At 41.4% G+C, this 18,308-nt stretch overlaps 1 protein-coding gene across 3 annotated transcripts in view; it reads left to right on the top strand.

Moving 5' to 3' along the window:
• Positions 1-17,090, top strand: part of DUSP10 (dual specificity phosphatase 10) — a 43,579-nt gene extending 26,489 nt beyond the window's left edge. For all 3 annotated transcript variants that reach the window (XM_081225872.1, XM_081225871.1, XM_081225870.1), the window contains exons 3-4: positions 11,988-12,359; positions 15,694-17,090. In XM_081225872.1, the coding sequence (XP_081081998.1) occupies positions 11,988-12,359; positions 15,694-15,959 (638 nt within the window). In that variant the 3' untranslated portion in view covers positions 15,960-17,090. The remainder of the gene's footprint in view (positions 1-11,987; positions 12,360-15,693) is intronic.
• Positions 17,091-18,308: the final 1,218 nt, after the last annotated feature.

Genomic DNA, 18,308 nt, shown 5'->3' with positions numbered 1-18,308 from the left:
TTTGTGAACTGAAAACACTGGTTCAGTAAAACAACTCACAGTTTGATGTTGACACTTGATCCTTTCCCCTACCACTTCCTGAATTCCCTACGCCACAGCCCTTTGACCTCCAGATCATATGAAAACACATGGTCATAAAAGCTGTTTGTTTGGACATGGGGGTTTCATTCACAGCGAGTGGAGATGCACACACCATTTTTGGCTAGGCACTTCCATACGCGATTGTAGGGATGGAACCCACCCGGGCTTCACTTGTGTGACCTTGCCTTGCTTCCTGCCTTGCTTCCCCTCCTCTTGTCATAGACGTTTGTAGATGACCTTTTACGAATGTAACTTCCAATGGGAATGTTTCACAGTAGAAATATGCTCTCTCTTGAGGCTTGTTCTTGATATTTCTAGAGATTTATTTAATTGGACTCTACTTAAATCCCATTGGGAAACATACTTTTGCTGTGAAGTTGTAATGTGTTTAATTTGGGGTCTAAGATAAATGTTGGTCCTCGGGGGAGGTGGATTGTTAAGCAACAGTTTTCCTTTTGTACAGTGGGCTTGTTTAATGAATAGCTTTACTGGGCTTTCTTCTGTTTGTTTGTTTAGCAGTGCTTCATTACTTAAACTCCGGCACTGCAAAGCAAAGAATGTTTTCCCTCTCTTCAGAGAATTAAACAATAATGGGGACTATCTTCTTGAGCTCTTGGGGAAAATATGGCTTTGTGTTTTATAGCTCTCTCCTCCTGTTAACATTCTTCCCTCTCTAACCTTCCAGTATGATCTCATGGATTTTTTTCCCTTCCCTTAATCCGTCTTGATGGATTAGCCAGTATTGAGCTATTTAGTGAACAGAGGAGGTGAAGCCTTAACATGGTACTGAGTGGCCTCCCAAATACACAGAAGGTCTCCAGCTAAACTGTTTTTCAACCCAGAGAGATGCTGTAGGAAGGGCATAGGTCAATGCTGATCCATAAGGAGAGTATAAGTAATGAGGAGGCATGTGTCTTTGGGAAGAAGTGGGCTCCTCTGCTTGCAGCTGGCTTGTGGAACGAAGGTTCTGGAAGATTCCATGGGCTTGCTTCTTATGAGCATGCTGTCCCTTAGGCAACATCCCCATCTTGACCTTGGATGACTCCTGGCTTGATTTTGAGATATGGTACCCACTTGGGTTGGCTCCCAGGGGCCAGGTTCTCAGGCAATCCACAGCTTTGGGTGTGGTTCTTCAAAAGTAAGAATTATAATTTATCTTTTTAAAAAGTGAGCTATACTGGGAGTTAAAAGTAGTACTGTGTTAGTCTGCTTGGGCTGCCATGACCAAATGCCATAGACTGGGCAGCTTCAACAACAGACATTTATTTTCTCACAGTTCTGGAGGTTGGAAGTCCAAGATCAGGATGCTAGGATGGCCAGGTTCTGGTGAGGTCTTCCTGGCTTGCAGATGGGTACCTTCTTGCTGTGTCCTCAATGGGAGAGAAAGAGAGAGACAGACAGACACAGAGAGACAGACACAGAGAGAGAGAGCAAGCTCTCTGGTGTCTCTTCTTATAAGGGCACTAACCCCCTTTAAGAGGACCCCACCCTCATCGACACCTAATTATCTATCAAAGGTCCCATCTCCAAATGCCATCACGGTAGGGGTTAGGGCTTCAGCATGTGAATTTGGGTGGGGGAGACACAATTCAATCCATAGCAGGTACAAAACATGTATTCTGAGAGAAAAAGGGTATGGATTTTGCCCAGCTTTTGGACTATTTGTAAATTGCACCATCTGCTAGATTAACTTTTTTCTGGCTGTCACTTTCTCTTTTCCTTTCAAACTCATATTGATCATGTATTATGGACTTGTGAACATTCAGGAGCTTCCCACTGAACTTAGAATAAAATCCCAACTGCTTAATGGCCCTAAGAAGCCCTCTGCAGGCTCCTTTGCCCTCCGCTGGTCACTCCCTCCCCCTCATTCTGCTTCACCACATTCTGTCCCTTTGAGTCATCGCAGGCCTCACGAGTGTCCTGCTTTTGCCCCTAGCGTGATTCTCTCTGCTTCCACTGTTCTCCTGGACCCCCTCCCCTCCACCCCTTTTCCAAACTAGTCAATCCCTTCTTATCCCCAGAGAGGCTGGCCCTAAACCCTGATCTAATCACTCCCCTCTCACAGCGCCCAGGCAGGAACTGGAGGGCACCTCATGGCCCTTATCATCATTAATTATTACCTTTTTATTTGTGTGTTTGTATGTTGATCATCCATCTCGTCCCACTGGACCCTGACCGGTGGGGAGAGAGGGAGAGGGGAGAGGGAAGGGACATCTTCAGCCTGTCAGTCGAGTCTCAAAATGTCTGGGAGGGCTTGCTCTCTGATAAAAGAGATTTTAAAAGTGAAGCTTGTGTTCCTGTAACTGGTGTGTCTGTTAAGAAAACCCAGAGACCTGAGCTACGTGTTTAGGATGTGCCTTTCTCCCTGGGAGCTGGTTGGCGTGGGCTGACATAGGTAAAGGTTAGACGTGGAGTGACCAGAAGGAAATATGAACCTGCAGATTTTCAGGAACCTGAGGCTCGAACTTGGCTGTCTTTCTATCAGCCCCTCTTTTCCCTCCATATATATCATATCATATTGCCCGTGATTTGATAGGCACACTTCTTAGTGGAAAGCCATTCCCTTGACTGAATCCCAAAGCTTTGTCTTGAGAAGAAAAAGCTATTAAATTTGCTCTCTTTAAGTGGTATTTTTGTGAGTGGGAGTGAAGCTCAGTCTCGGGGCCGATGAAGTCCCAGTGAATATGAAGCTCCACAAGGCGGACTGGGAGGATGAAGGGGGCAGTTGGACCCCCAGAAATGTCCACTCTGACCAGCCCAGGCTCAGCCTAAGGGAGTGTGGAAGGCTTCTTCAGCCCCTCAGGCTGAGGGAGTGACTTGGAGAAGTCATTTAGGCCCACTCCCTGCTTTCCCGGTGGTGCCTCCTGAAAGGTTTTAGAGACAGAATGGGGAGGGTGGGTGTGAAGATGGGGTTTTCTGCACCAAGGGGGGCTCACAGTGTGTGTGGGAGGGCAGGGGGGAGGCTTGACCCCTTTTCCCACCCACACCATCAACTCTTTAAAAATAGGTTGAAAAATATTCTGTGGATTCATTGGACATTTAACCATCAAATCAAATATATTCCAGGTAAAATCTCCCTCTTGTTTTCTTCCCCAAGTGCTTTTTGTTTGTTTGTTTGTTTGTTTTTGTCTTGCGGTACGCGGGCCTCTCACCGCTGTGGCCTCTCCCGTTGCAGAGCACAGGCTCCGGACGCGCAGGCTCAGCGGCCATGGCTCACGGGCCCAGCCGCTCCGCGGCATGTGGGATCTTCCCGGACCGGGGCATGAACCCGTGTCCCCTGAATTGGCAGGCGGACTCTCAACCACTGCGCCACCAGGGAAGCCCTCCCCAAGTGTTTTTGAGAGAGGGAGGGGGAGGCCGGGAGGGAGGGCAGAAAGAGGAGCAAACACAGGCCGGCTGGCTGTAGAGGACAGGGGCCCAGAGGGTGCTTTTCCTTAAAGTCACAGTGACTTCTGCAGAACCTGAGGGGTTCCTTCTTGGCTGTGGGAACTCTGCCATCTTAAGTTTGAAGCCTGCCCTCAGAGAAGTCATCTGCTCATTAAAAGAACACAAAGCTATTTAATTGTTGTCTTTGTGGAAAATGACATGACTGTCATCAGCTGTTGCTTCTGGCAGTGCTTTCTGTTCTAATGTAAATAAATGAGGTAACAGATTTAAAGAAACAGGCTGTATTTACATACTTGCGAAGTATCCTCTCAAACAATCTGCCTGTGTTATTCAGATACACACAAATTAAACTGGTGGTATCCTAAACACTGGTTACCCATTAAAGCCTTAAAGTAGGAATGGTAACAAGGGGGCAACACAAGGGCACCCCCCTTCAAGGGTAGTAACAAGAATTTGCCTTTTTTGTGTGCAATTGAGAGCTACTTCAGCAGGCTGAAATTTAATCCCCAGCCCTTTTCTCCACCAATTCGGTAGTGAGAGGACTTATGTGTACTGCAGACAACTGTTTTTTTAAATTGATTTTATTGAAGGGTAGTTGATGTACAATGTTTTGTTAATTTCTGCTGTACAGCAAAGTGATTCAGTTATACATATAGATACATTCTTTTTCATATTCTTTTCCATTATAGTTTATCACAGGATATTGAATAGAGTTCCCTGTGCTATACAGTAGGACCTTGTTGTTTATTTATTCTTTGTTTAATAGTTTGCATCTGCTAATCCCCAACTCCCAATTCATTCCTTCCTCAACTTTTTTTTCTGTTTGTTTGTTTCTTTGCTTTTGTTTTGCTTTTAAAGTAGCTTTATTGAGCTATCATTTACATACCATAAAATTAGCTCATTTTATGTTTTATTGAATTATAATTGACATACAATATTACATTTGTTTCAGGTGTACAACATAGTGATTCAATATTTTTATACACTACAAAATGATCCCCGTGCTAAGTCTAGTTACCATCTGTCATCATACAGAGTTATTACAATAATATTGACTATATTCCCTATGCTGTGCATTTCATCCCCATGACTTATATATTTAATAGTTGGAAGTTTGTACCTCTTCATCTCCTTCACCTCTTTTGCCTGTCCCCCGACAGAACAAATGAGCAAACAAAACAAAACTGAAACAGATTCATTAGATACAGAGTACAAGGTGGGGGTTGCCCGAGTGGAGGGAGCAGAGGCAACTTCTGAGCAGAGGGTGGGGTGGCAGGGACACAAGCAGAATCTTTTAAACTTTGACAAAAATGTGCCAGCGTCAGCGTTTCTTGGAAGGCATACAATTAAAGCTTCATGTTCAGTTTTTGTAAATCACAGTTCCTAAGTCATTGGATCTTTCTGATTCGGTTTGCTTTCTTGAGGTGAATATTTAGGCAGGAGTTAAAAAAAGAAAAAAAAAAAAGAAATTCTTTCCACTGAGGTTATTACAAAGATTCTAACAGTCAAAGAAGGAAGCAATATATTTTAAGACAGAAGAAATCAGAGCCCCCAAACAAGTTAATAATTGAAAATGGTTGTAGAAGTATGCAGAACCAAAAATTTAGCTGAAAGCATATTGTAAATTATACAAAAATTAGGAAGGAACAAAAATTATTGTTTTTAATTCTTGGTACATATGATAGTCAAGTATTAGCTTATTTCCAGAATGGCAGATTTTACAGTCTACCGAACTGTTGGGGTGGGAGGGATGGCACATAATCTGAGGGAAACAAAAATAAGATACCTGAGTTACAATGATGATACAAATGATGTTTATTTCAGGTAAGCATCAATAGTCTAAATTATGATTTTTGCCCAGCATCAATAGTCTAAATTATGATTTTTGTCCAGCTGAAAATCCAGTGAAAGGGTTGTATTATTAACTCAAAATCTGAGAATATTCTGGTATAAACTTTTGAGGAATTTTCCTTTTTTCTCTCTCAAAACATCACTAAAGACAACTTTGTTAGATTACTATTAAGTATAAGGACAGGAGTAATCTTTAGTCTATTTTGGAAGGACAGTTTTGGGAGGGCCATTCTTGAAGTAATTTCTACCTATGGTTTGTCACTAGGTCGAACAGATACCAGAGAGGTCCTTTAACTTATCTTTTAATTTTTATAAATTATTTCCAAAAATAGATGGATCACCCATCCATGACCAAGCGATTGATATCTTCCCTACAGCTATTGGTATCAAACATATCAACAAATCACCTATCTTCCTGCGACATATAGCGAAGTCCTGTGTACAAAGGGATTTAAATAAGGTTATGCCTGTACTCTTTCCCTGCTGCCTTATATATAATAAACTGCCTTCTGTAGTTGGCTTTTAAAGTATATCTGTAGAGGATTTGTATCTCCTAAGAGAGAACAGACAGTAAAAAAAAAAATCCATGAAGTAAGGGACTAACATATGAGCAGATATATCTTCCTGGAACACTTAACAGTATTTGCCCAGATAATCAAAATGTGCTCAACTGAATTCAAGATCCTAATTTTTTTTTAAAGAGTTTTAAGCTTTATGGTAACTCGTTGTCTATGTTTTTTCACACATTGGACTTTTCACATGTAAGCAAAGAAATGATGTGATTTAGGGATCGTAGGGTTACTCCTCTCTGACTCACGGTCCCCACCAGCAACACTGTTGGACTCAGCCTCCTAAGTCTCTCTCTTCCCCTGGTAACAAAGTTGTTACTTTATCCCTTTTTTTCTTACCTTACACCTGGTGACACAGCACTTTGGACTCATTCTCCCTCTTTGATACAGCCTCCCTTTATTCCCCTTAGGAAGGAATACATGTTCCCTGGGGACACGATCATAGGACAGTTTAGGTGATACCGTCTGGTATTAAACTTGAAATCATTCCTACTATAAAATCCCTAGTCGTGTCAGTGACCTATGAAGACAATTTCATAGAAAACAAGAGTTAGAAGTAATCTTCATGGCTCTAGTTTGTATCTCTAATATTTCCCCTGTTAAGGTGGATGATTTTCTTCCCTGAAAAGTATGAAACAGCTCTGACCGCCCCCATCTTTGGGAGTTTCGACTCTGGAAACCTGACGTCAGCTCCAGTTTATTCAGGCTTTGTTTCTTCCACAAGGATCCTTGTGAAAATAGAATCTTGGGAGTCTGTTTAGATGGACTCCAGTTTCCATGGAGGGCCCACGAATTTGTATCCATCAGGACCCCTTTTATACCAGTATCTCTCCCATTTATACTGATAATATCTAACTCATGCAGCATTTTATCCATATTAAGCGCCCTGTGAGATAAATACTACTGTTAACTCCACGTTATAGGTGTGGAGATTTGAGGTGCAGAGATGTTAACTAACTTACCAAGGTAACACAGCTAGTTAGTGATGGAAGCCAGGATTCTCAACTCAAGCCGTCTGGCTCCAGAGTCTACATTCTTAACCACTATTATCAAGTACCATTTTACTTTAAAAAATGAATCACCCAATAAGAAACTCTAAACAACAAAAAGGGGCAATGGATATGCTCGCAGCAAGCTTGTAGAAAAGTCCGACTTGAGTTCCCTTCCACTTTTCTTTGGGTGTTAATGTCATTTGCTGACCTTCAGTGAGAGTTTTCCGGAGATTTCCGAAAAATGCTCACTTTTCAACTTAGCATGAAGCCAAAAAGCTGGTGTGCCAAAGTGCTGGCCATCTTTGGACGATGGAAATCTCTTGCTTATAGATTCTGCATTTGGATGTGGTTTCTTTAATTTGCCATCCAGAGCACTGCTTCTGAATCACATTACAGAGGGCTGTTGTGTTTCTAGGGCTGCAATAGCCAACACAGCTACAGGAGGTGAAATACATCTACAAAGAGAGGTTTCCCACTACAACTAGAATCCATTGCTTCAGTGGGACTGTCACCTTACTGACCTCCCGTTGGAGGAAACTCACTGGTTGCATTTCTACATATTTTGTAGGGGTGCTGGGTATTCTTTGTTGCTCCCATTCAGAATCCACAGGCTGATCATACTCATTTTGGCAGAGAACCTGGTTTTGAGATAAGGTCTGAAATGTTTGCCCCCAGCACTGTTGCTCATGCCTGGGAAATATTTGCACTGATGCCTGGGAGCAGTTGTGTGTCTACAGAGATCACGCAGCCTGGTGGGGACTTGGGGACACAGGGGAGAGGAGTGGAGGGAGGAGAGAAGAGTGATTTTATTGAAAACACTCAATTCTCCTCTGGCAAACCCAGGAATCCAAAGACATGCAGGCTTTCTTGGGAAAGCTAGGACGAAGAAAAAATGAAATCAGATGTGTTTGTTTAAGAAGGATAGGGAGCTGTTGCTTTCTTTATGATAAAAATATATTATTTAAACTTTAAAACTTCTCAGATACCTTGGTTCCTAGTTCTTTTTCAATAAGCTTTTACAAATAAAAACTCTGGAAACATCAGCCTGTTATCATTGAGAGTCTTTATATTGAGCAGAATGTATTTTTTCTGGATGATAACCTCGTATCTCGAAGCTCTTTTATTCATTCAATTTGTACCTTATTTTTCCCTCCTTTTCTGCCTTCTTTTGAATTGTTTTTTTTTGAGATATGTTGTGTTAATTACTGATGTACAGCAAAGTGATTCAGTTATACATATATATATATACATACATTCTTTTTTATATTCTTTTCCATTATGGTTTATCACAGGATACTAAATATAGTTCCCAGTGTGATACAGTAGGACCTCGTTGTTTATCCATTCTGTATATAATCGCTTCCATCTGCTAATCCCAACCTCCCACTCCATCCCTCCCTCAACCCCCTGCCCCTTGGCAACCACACGTCTGTTCTCTATGTCCGTTTCTGTTTCATAGATAGGTTCATTTTGTGTCATATTTTAGATTCCCCATATAGGTGATATCATATGGTATTTGTCTTAGAATTCTTTTTAGATCTTTAAAGTGGCAGTTTTCCACAGTAATGAACAAAAGTGCTTCATATGTGCTAGATATCATTTCAAAGTACTTTATTTTTATAAATCAGTTTAATCCTCAGGACTGTAGTGTGAGGTAGGTGTTTCTGTTTTATATGTGGGGAAACGGAGAAGCCAAGGGGTAAGGACCTTGTGCAGGGTCTCAGAGCCAGTATTTGGCAGTGCTGGGATTCAGGCCTGAGCAGCCTGGCCTCAGAATCACTTGCACCGCATTTAGGGTTCTCACGAACTTCAGAGTCGGCAGATCAGCTGGAGGTGAGGACAATAACAGTGATGACATTGGGGTAATAAGACATTATTTATCAAATGCCTGATTATATGGTTACATAGGCTTCCTGTACCACAACTCTATGGGTAGGTGATATTAAGTCCACTTTACAGATCAGTAAACTGAGGCTTAATGAGGAAAAGGGATTTATACCAGGTCTTACAAACTCTCATGAGACAGAATCACCGTTGCAACCTGGGTCTGCCTGCCTCTAACCCCTCTCTTAACCACCATGCTACACTGCTTCCACTTCAATTGTTAGCTATCATCTTGTAATGTTCCTATGTAGTAATAACAATATGAAATAATCAAAACTCCTCATTAAGTGAGCAGTCCGTTCGGCTTCTATGATATGTGATGGGGTAGGGTGGAGGGAAAGTAGTTGGAAGGGAGAACCATATTAGCCCTCATCTTCCCTTCATCCCTCCCTGGCTTCCAATTCCAAACCTCTTAGGGAAGAAAACAATCCTCCCTACAGACATCTCTCTCAAAACCACCACTGTGAGATTCTACTGGTTCATTTTGCTGTAAGCGCCATCCCCAGAGAGAGTTCTTTAACTGCAGTATCTAGCTGTGCACAGCCCTTAATGAGAATTGATGCCGACACTGGTCAGCAGACTGGCAACTGAACAGACTGTTTGTTCATATCCCTCAATGAGGGTTTCCTCGTCTAGTTAATATGTGTGAATTAGAATATTTCCTTTTCTATCCACTCTGCCTCCAAAGATTCGATGAACAGAGTTCCCACATGGCTTAAACATACAATATCCACATAATTTTGCACGTGGGCACCCCCTGGGATTCGGAGTATTTTGTGTCTGTCTGTCTCCAATTCCTTCCCCTCCCCTCCCCTCCCCCATGGGTTTTTTCCCCCCATTAGGCAAATGGAAGGCCCATGCCACCTGTTAGCATTACATCATTGGCTCCCCAGAACACAGTTGCACCAAAGGCCTTAAACAAAGTAGTTCTTCTTGTATTGTTTGCACTCAAAGAGCTGATATCATGCCAACTGATGTCATTGTATGTCTTTGTGTAACTGCTATGGCAACTGGGCAGGTGGGGAGCCTCCAGCTGATGTCATTGGGAAAGGAGGTGTAGAGACAGAATTTTAAAAAGCTGTATGCTGCTTTTTTCTGTGTGTGTGGTTTTCTGGCATGCATTTTTTTAAACTAGCTGCTTTTAAGACAAATTACAGCTTGAGTACACTAAATAAGAACAGAGAGAAGTTCCCCCCCCTCCAATCCACCACGTTAAAGACTTCTTTTGAATCTGTTTTGTTGTTCTGTTCTCTCATCTTATACAGAAAAGTGTAACAACTGTCTTTTTCTTAAAAAAAACAAAAAGTGAATTAGGTTCCCATTACAGAACCAGTGTGGAACTGTTTACTTGGATTTTATGGAGCCAAAGCTGAGCAGATTTTAAAATAACTCTTTAGTCTCTTTCGTGGAGCTTGTGATGGTGACAGTGGGCAATTTCAAATTTTTGTTTAGGTATTCACTAATGAAGTTTTTCTGGTGGTTTCCATTTCTTCTATCTAGTTGAAAAATGATCTCTTTGTATCCAGACAAACTTTTAATTTGAATCCTTGTTTCATAGCAGAATAATAAGATGTAAGGGCACACGTTAATTCTAGAAATCAATTAAAATGAATTTATAGCTGTTGTTTTTCTTTTCCAAAAGCAAAGACAGGTTTTGATACTCACACGTGGTCATAATATTACCCCCTTTGAATGATCTTTGAGTCATGACGGATCTTAATGAAAATATGACCTCCCCAGTTTATACGACTAGTGTGCATTGGCTGTGAACAGCCCTGAGACTTGGTCTGGGTTACAGCCTGGAGCTTCCTGCTGTGGTTGCCAAAGATGAAACTTGAAACGGAGAAGGACATAGGTTCAGAAACTGGTAGACAGATAGACTTCCTGTATTTATTTCAACACAACCATATCCTGTTCACCCGTTATGTTTCCTCCCTTATCTCTTGAAACTATCAAGACAGAAGTAAGGCAGCTATCTGGGGGAGGGGGAGGTGGGTCAGTGTTGGGTTCTGGTGGCTTTCAGCTTCTAGGAGATCTCCAACTTCCCCCTCTGTTCAAAGGGAAGGCCAGAGTGTATCTAGTTGGTAAGAATTAGAGCTCATTTGGTAGTTAATAATGTCAACTCTGATTTCATAGCCCTTACATGTATATTGTATAATTTGACCTCTGTAATAATCCTTTGGGCTTATCCACAAATGTATCTGACAAATACTAAAGGAAAAGTTTAGACAATAAACTATGATCTATAAATTTCCTGACTTCAGTGTTCTTTTTTGCATGTTTTTTCAACTTTTGATCACATGTAAGGTGAATGTTTTTAAACTGGCTTTTTTCATTTAATATTAAACAGAAACACTGTTTTCATATTCCTTTCACAACTTTTCATGGCTACATAATATTCCACTGGGCGCACAGGTCAACTTCTCCCTTTTAAAAAAATGTTTTTGACCTTTCTAGAAAACTGTAGCGAACATCTTTATGCATCTAGCTGGCTATCTTTGGTCCGATGATTTCCTTAAGATACATTCTCATAAGTGACACTGCATTTGATGAGGGGGAGGTTTGTATACTTTATAGATGTATCCATTCATTCCAGACTCCCAATCACCCTAAGAGGTATATGCCATTACGCTCATTTTACAGATGGGGAAATTGAGGCCCAGAGAGAGAAATTAATGTATCCAGGTCACAGACGCAGGAAGTAGTGGGACTGGGATTACAGCCAAGATAACCTGGTTCTTCCAATGTCCCTGCTTGTAACCACTCTGCTGTATTAGGGGCAAACTTGGCCTTCTGGGTAAGGTGAGCTTACAAAGAGTGCAAGACACACACCTACACTGCCCAGGTACAGGCAGAAATTCTACACCCAAGGAAGTCGTCTGTGCCTTCCTGGGCTCCCAAAGTGCAAGGTTCTATATAGGCCACTGAGCATATGGCTCTTTGGGGCAGAACAAATTTGCTGCTAATGAAATGGCCTGATGCTTCGTGGAACTCTTTCCAGGGGAACATGCCCCAGTTTGTATAAAAAGCATATTTCCAAAGTACTGCATGCAGTGATATCCTCCAAACTTTGTCCTCTGCCTCCAAATGGACTTTCATTTGTATTTTGATTTTATTTTAAAAAATGTACTAAACACACTCATTCCTAAGGGGAAAGTGATATCTTCTGCCAGCTCGGAAGTTCTAGGGGTAGTCATTCTCACTTTCTGTGTTTTTGTTCCAGGTGGACTTAGCAGTTTTAAGCAGAACCATGAAAACCTCTGTGACAACTCCCTCCAGCTCCAAGAGTGCCGGGAAGTGGGGAGCGGCGCGTCTGCGGCCTCGAGCATGCTACCTCAGTCCATCCCCAGCACCCCCGACATCGAGAATGCAGAGCTGACGCCCATCTTGCCCTTCCTGTTCCTCGGCAACGAGCAGGATGCTCAGGACCTGGATGCGATGCAGCGGCTGAACATTGGCTATGTCATCAACGTCACCACTCACCTACCCCTCTACCACTACGAGAAAGGCCTGTTCAACTACAAGCGGCTGCCGGCGACCGACAGCAACAAGCAGAACCTGAGGCAGTACTTTGAAGAGGCTTTTGAGTTCATTGGTAACTATCTCCTACGGGGAAGTCTCATCTTCCGCCTTCCTTTCCTCTCTGGCTTGGGCTTTGGTATCAAGTCCAAAATTTATGCCTGTGTTGCAAAAAAGCTCCACCGAGGTGTTTTCGGGCTCTGCCACCTGGTGCAGCCAAAGTATTCTCCTAAGTCATAACCCATCAAGTGTATTGGAACCACGGTTATAAAAGAACATTGATTCAACTGGGTTGGGATCCGTTCAACTAGACCTCCACATCCCTCAAGTTCTCAATGAAAAAGTGGCAGGGGTTAGCACTGAGATGTTCTATAACACCATCTCAAAAGAACTGGTAGAAAGTAAGAAATTGGCGGCCAGAGCAGGCACCGTGGGTACGTAGTCTACTGGCGTCCCTAGGCACTTTGCAGGGAGTAAAATACAGCCAGCCCTCCGTATCCGCGGGTTCCACATCAATCAACCGCGGGTCGAACTTGCGGATACAGAGGGCTGACTTTCCTATGCCATTTTATATAAGGGACTTGGACATCTGTGAATTTTATCCAGGAACTAATCCCCCGCGGGTACCCGGGGCCAGCTGTATTGTGAATATGACACCGCTCCAAACTCACCCACATCACTCTTACCTTGAGTTAAATTAATTTGCCACTGCTTGAGGCAAAGGTAGCGTTTGCTGAAGGATAGTTTCTGAAGGATCTTTTTCAGAAACATAATGCCGTAGTGAACATCTTTACGCATTACTCAGCACAGAGGAGAGAAAGAGCGGGGGTGGGGTGGGGGGTAGTTTTTCCCTTCTGTTTGCTTTGCCTCAGTTTTTAAACATTGGGTAGCAAGAAGGCTTGAAGTTGAGTGCTCATGAGATGGTACTAGATTCCCTTAGTTTACCCCAGATTCATTGAAGTAGGAAAGATCAAACTGTATAGCCCATGTAGTTACTGAGGAGAGAAAATTCTAGCAACAGCAGGCTTTAATCTCTAGAAAGAAGCAACGGCCAGCCTAACCCTAATCTTAAACTTTAACTTTCGCTGCTTCTAAGCCTCAAACTGTTGCAAGGCTCAAATTATCACTTGGGGAGTACCTGACACCCAGCAGGTACTCAACAATTTTTTTTTCAAGTGATACCAACCTTTCTTACCACAAAAGGGTGACCCAGTACTTTTCCTAAATATTGTAGCAGATTGTTACTGGCCTCTGTCCCAAGAAGAATGCACTCATGTTCAGTGCTCCTTTGTCAGAGAAAAAAGAAAAACAAAAAGCAACAACAACAAAAAAACCCTTGGATTTAACAACCATTAGGGTGGGTGGATTTGCTGTAGAATTGGCAGCTCTGGTCACTTAACCCAGGCATATCCTTGCTAATTGTGCCTTTATTTATTGCAGGACCATAGAATGTTCAGTCTGCAAGGAAATTCTGAGTGGTCACTAAAGGGACCAGAGCCCAATGCTCTTGACTGCGAGGGCAGGAGCCTTTTGGGAACACACTGGGGCAATGTTTACAAGGCTCTATTGGTTCTCAACGGGCAATGATTGTGAATGCAAAGATACCTTAGATTTTTTATTAGTGATATGTGAATCAAACCTTGAGTCCCAAGGAAGAAAAGTTTGTCACCAAGTAGATGAGGAACTTCCTGGTTGATGTATGATGTTGTGAGTGCAATTTTATCTGAGTTAATTCCAGTTGGAGGAAGTTAAGAAATTGCTTTTCATTTAATGGGTAGCATAAGATATGCTTAGGTTCTAAGAGGATTGTAGTCAAAGCACCCACATTCCTTATAGATTATTCAGGCTCACCTGGTGTTTTAGAAAGAAAACAAAACAAGTAATAAATAGCATTTAACCTCGAAAACAATTCCGCATCACACCCTGCACAGGCACAATATTTTATTCTCATTGTTATATATCATCGGATAAACTGAAATCTGATAGTCTTGCTTTAAGGAAAACACAGCTGGTTTTAGAAACATAATAGCATTCACAGAGAGTCTAATATAAACTAAGCAGAGTCTAGGTTTAGGGTTTAACTATGCCAGTTTAGTTGTTCCTGAGTCGGGTGATATTATTCCCATATCTCCTGAGCCTGGTTAGTTACAATTATTCCCATTATTCAGATAGGAATATTGAGGCTCTGGGGAGTTACGTGATTCACACAAGGTCCACCACAAGGTGGAATCATGGTCAGACCTAGCCCTTTGTGGCTCATCTTCTTACCCCCATGCTTCCCCATCTTGAGGTGGAGGTCCTTAAATAGTGTGTGCTGAAGAGAAGAAATTGAAAACAGGAGATACTTTCCTAACATACTGTTATCTATAGGAAGCAAGCTAAATTGCTGGGTTTTTAAGATGAAAATTTGCACAATGTTTCTTTTCTTAATCTACTAGTGGGTAGCCAGTAGAAGTAGTTTTTGTTAGAACGGGACTCTCCTTACCATCTCCTTTCCTACTCTTCATCTAATTGGTATATTTTCCAGGGATGCTTTCTTTGGGATGCCTTTTAGTTTAGAAGTGTCATTAAGAATCCATTCAGGCAGTGCCCAAGAGCTATTCTCCAGGGCTTTTAATATACCTGAAAACCTTTAAAGTATTGCCTTTTTCAATTGCTCTGGATTCTGAGCCATTGCTGTTAATTCCTTCATCTTCTGCATCATTGCCATGTTGGAAAGGCATGTGTAGATGCAGAGGGGGTTGGACAGTTCAGATGTAGGTGACACCCTATGCCTGAGAACTGCAAGTCTTTAACTTTGCAACAATAGGGTTTGCTAGTGACAAGCTGAACGTAGTAACTTTCTAGTTGAGTTTTGTTCCTTTAACCCCCTTCAGAGTTTCCTAAGACTGAAACTCTTATCCATTTAGTACCAGTTTCTGCACAGAGCAGTTCTATAGTATAAAAAAAGAAATGCTTTTTCTCTATCACAGGTGGGAGAGACATTGTTAATAACACTAGTTTTGACAAGTGACACAACATGGTGATGGAAATTAACATCCTGAATCAGAGAGGTCTACTTAACCAGTAGCCTGTTTGACATTTAGGCTAATTGTGTTGTGGCTCCATCCTCAGTTGGCCACCGTCACCTGTGAAGTCAGCTATTACTGCGAATGACTCCTTTACCTAGTCTTCTCTTTAAACGTAGAAATGTAGCTTCTTTTTCATACGAATATTGCTTTTAGCCAGTTCTGGAGGTTGTGACATAAACATACATGATTAACTAGTAAACTATACTTAGTTTCAAAGCCATGTTAATGTCTTCTCTCTCTACAGAATATGGCATTGTCAAGTCTAGATAAACGTTAACCTCTCTCCCTCCATCTCTCTTTCTCCTTCCCTCTACCTCTTGCCTTTCTCCCTTGTTCCAGAGGAAGCTCACCAGTGTGGGAAGGGGCTGCTCATCCACTGCCAGGCTGGGGTGTCCCGCTCTGCCACCATTGTCATCGCTTACTTGATGAAGCACACGCGGATGACCATGACTGATGCTTATAAATTTGTCAAAGGCAAACGACCAATTATTTCCCCAAACCTTAACTTCATGGGGCAGTTGCTGGAGTTTGAGGAAGACCTAAACAACGGTGTGACACCACGAATCCTTACACCAAAGCTGATGGGTGTGGAGACAGTTGTGTGACAATAATCTGGCTGGAAAGGATGACTGTTCTCCATTAGGAGATGAAGAGGAAGGAGGATGGATTCTTTCTTTTCTTTCTTTTTTTTTTTTTTTTTTTTAAGATGGGGTCAAGTTTGTGAATGGAAACAAACTTGTTTAAAACTTTTTATTTTTAACAAGTGTGAGAAGAATTTAACTTTTGATGCCGTTGAGATTTACTTCCCGCCAACTGACAAAGCAGGGAGGCTAAAGACGTAATTTTTTTAAGTCAACAATAAAAATATAACAAAATTTGTTTCTTCCCCTCTTCCTTTTAAGCTATTTGTAGAGTTTACGATTAACTAGTCTGTGCAGGTTCATAGACCGAAGATACTACACTTTAAACCAATTAAAAAGAACCCAAAGTACGTAGAAAAGACGTTGAATTGTGAAGACCTAGGATCTGCCTGGGCTGTCCTTACGAAAACAAAAAACCCAACCAAACCAAGCCCTGCTGTGCTCACTGGTGCAAAGAGAAGATCAGGGCAGCTTAAGTGGTCTAAGAACCCTTCACATTCTTTAAAGAGACAAAGGATACTGTTGATTTTGTGTGTTTCGTACTCTGGATTACTTTTTCCCCCTCTCTGGGTTTAAGAGAATTTTTGAAATAGCAAGGAACTGACCATTATACCATATGCCTTCACTGGCTTCTTGTGCAATAATATGGTGTTTTGAGTGTGAAAGTGAGTTAGAGCTGGCAGCTGAATGATAGACAAATAGTGCAAAGTTGCCAGCTTGGAGCTAGAAAGGAATTAAACAAAACCAATTACTTTCTTTCCCACCTTTTTCCTTTGTTTAACTTTTTTTTTGATTTGATTCTGGTTACAGTGCCATAAACCTTGTTACATATGTATATCAGAATGTAAAAAAAAAAAAAAGACAAAAATTTATTTAAAAATATTTTTCTCAAAAAAAACTTGGTGTGTTTCTGTTGATTGTGTAAAAATTTATTTTCATTATATAAATGAAACTCATTTGGAGATGTGTCTTTTTTCCTCCTCTTTTCCTCAGTTCAGGTTCAAGCATCTCATAGCTCCAGTAACTTGTACATGTAACATGATTGGAAATAAACACACATTTTTATAAAGGGAAAGAGAGATGAGGGAGAGACAATAGTCTCTGGCCTTAGTGCGAAGCAGAGAGAATTAGCAAGGGAGTAAAAAAAGCTCCAGTCTGCCTAGTCATGATCTCCTATATTGCCACAGTCCTGCCATCCACTTCTGCCAATGTAATTCCTCTTACAAAGTGGAAGCCTCAGGTAACCTCCTTAAAGGCATGAGAAGGTTCTATATCAGCCTTTGAGCCTTGGTGATTAGGTCACTGCCAGATAAATTGGTTAGAATTCTGTGATCTCCCCAGTGGCTCTTTGATAAATATTTATGACAATCTGACAGGAAGGGGTCTTGACGCCTCCCTCCCCCACTGTCATTTGCTCACTCGACATCTTTGGTAACATTGACCACATAGTGTACACTGCAACACGTTGCTACTTCCTACTTTTTTGCTAGCAAATTGAGCTCAGATTCCTAAGTTCAGCTTCCCCATCACACTTAGCTAATACACAGCTAGTGTTCCATGGGTTCCCAGTCCACAGCAGAGTAAGAGTTGGGTAGGGGAAGAACATGATTCAGGTGTTTTCTATGTTTTATTAAAATAGATGCCTCCAAGGATTTGGCCATAGGGAAGATTCACAGCAAATTAAGATTTGCCTGAGGTGAGAAAGTAGAATTCTGGCACTTTCAATTCTATGTGACTACATTTGGACATACTATTCTTGTGAATATTTGCTGACAAGTGTTATAATGAAATATTTTTGACATTTTAAAAATAGCTTTTCTATTAGAAGTGATTTAACTTTTATTAGGAAAGTAGAGACTGACGTTAATAGGAATTAACTGAGAGTTGTCTTGAATGATTTTGGTTTACTACAAAGTGTTAGGATGAAAAGTAAATTTCTCTTATGGTGCTTTCTACTCTGCAAACTAACAATTTTCTTGGTGCTAGAACATATTTAAGGAGAGGGGTTGATATATAATTAGTGATTTAAAATACATAATGATTTACTAGATATTTCTTTTTCTTTATTCTAAATCCAAATGTTAAAGTTCTAATAGTGTAAGTTTTATTCCCTTTCTTTTCTTTCTTTTTTTCACTTTTTTTGGACAAACAAACAAGATGAACAGTGAATAAAGTTTCCCTTCTTTAGCTACATGGAAATAATTTATGTTTTTTGAACTTCATGATTTTGAGAACAAGACTGTCCTGGGGCAGATAGAAATCCTGCCAACCAGCATACCAAGAATTCTGAGAGAGACTCAGGTCTTTTTTGCT

The sequence above is a fragment of the Mesoplodon bidens genome (genome assembly GCF_964165515.1).
Source record: "Mesoplodon bidens genome assembly, chromosome: 2".
In the NCBI taxonomy this organism is placed as follows: Eukaryota; Metazoa; Chordata; class Mammalia; order Artiodactyla; family Ziphiidae; genus Mesoplodon; species Mesoplodon bidens.
The sequence above is the reverse complement of the archived record's forward strand: the minus strand, read 5'-3'. Positions and strand labels throughout refer to the sequence as shown.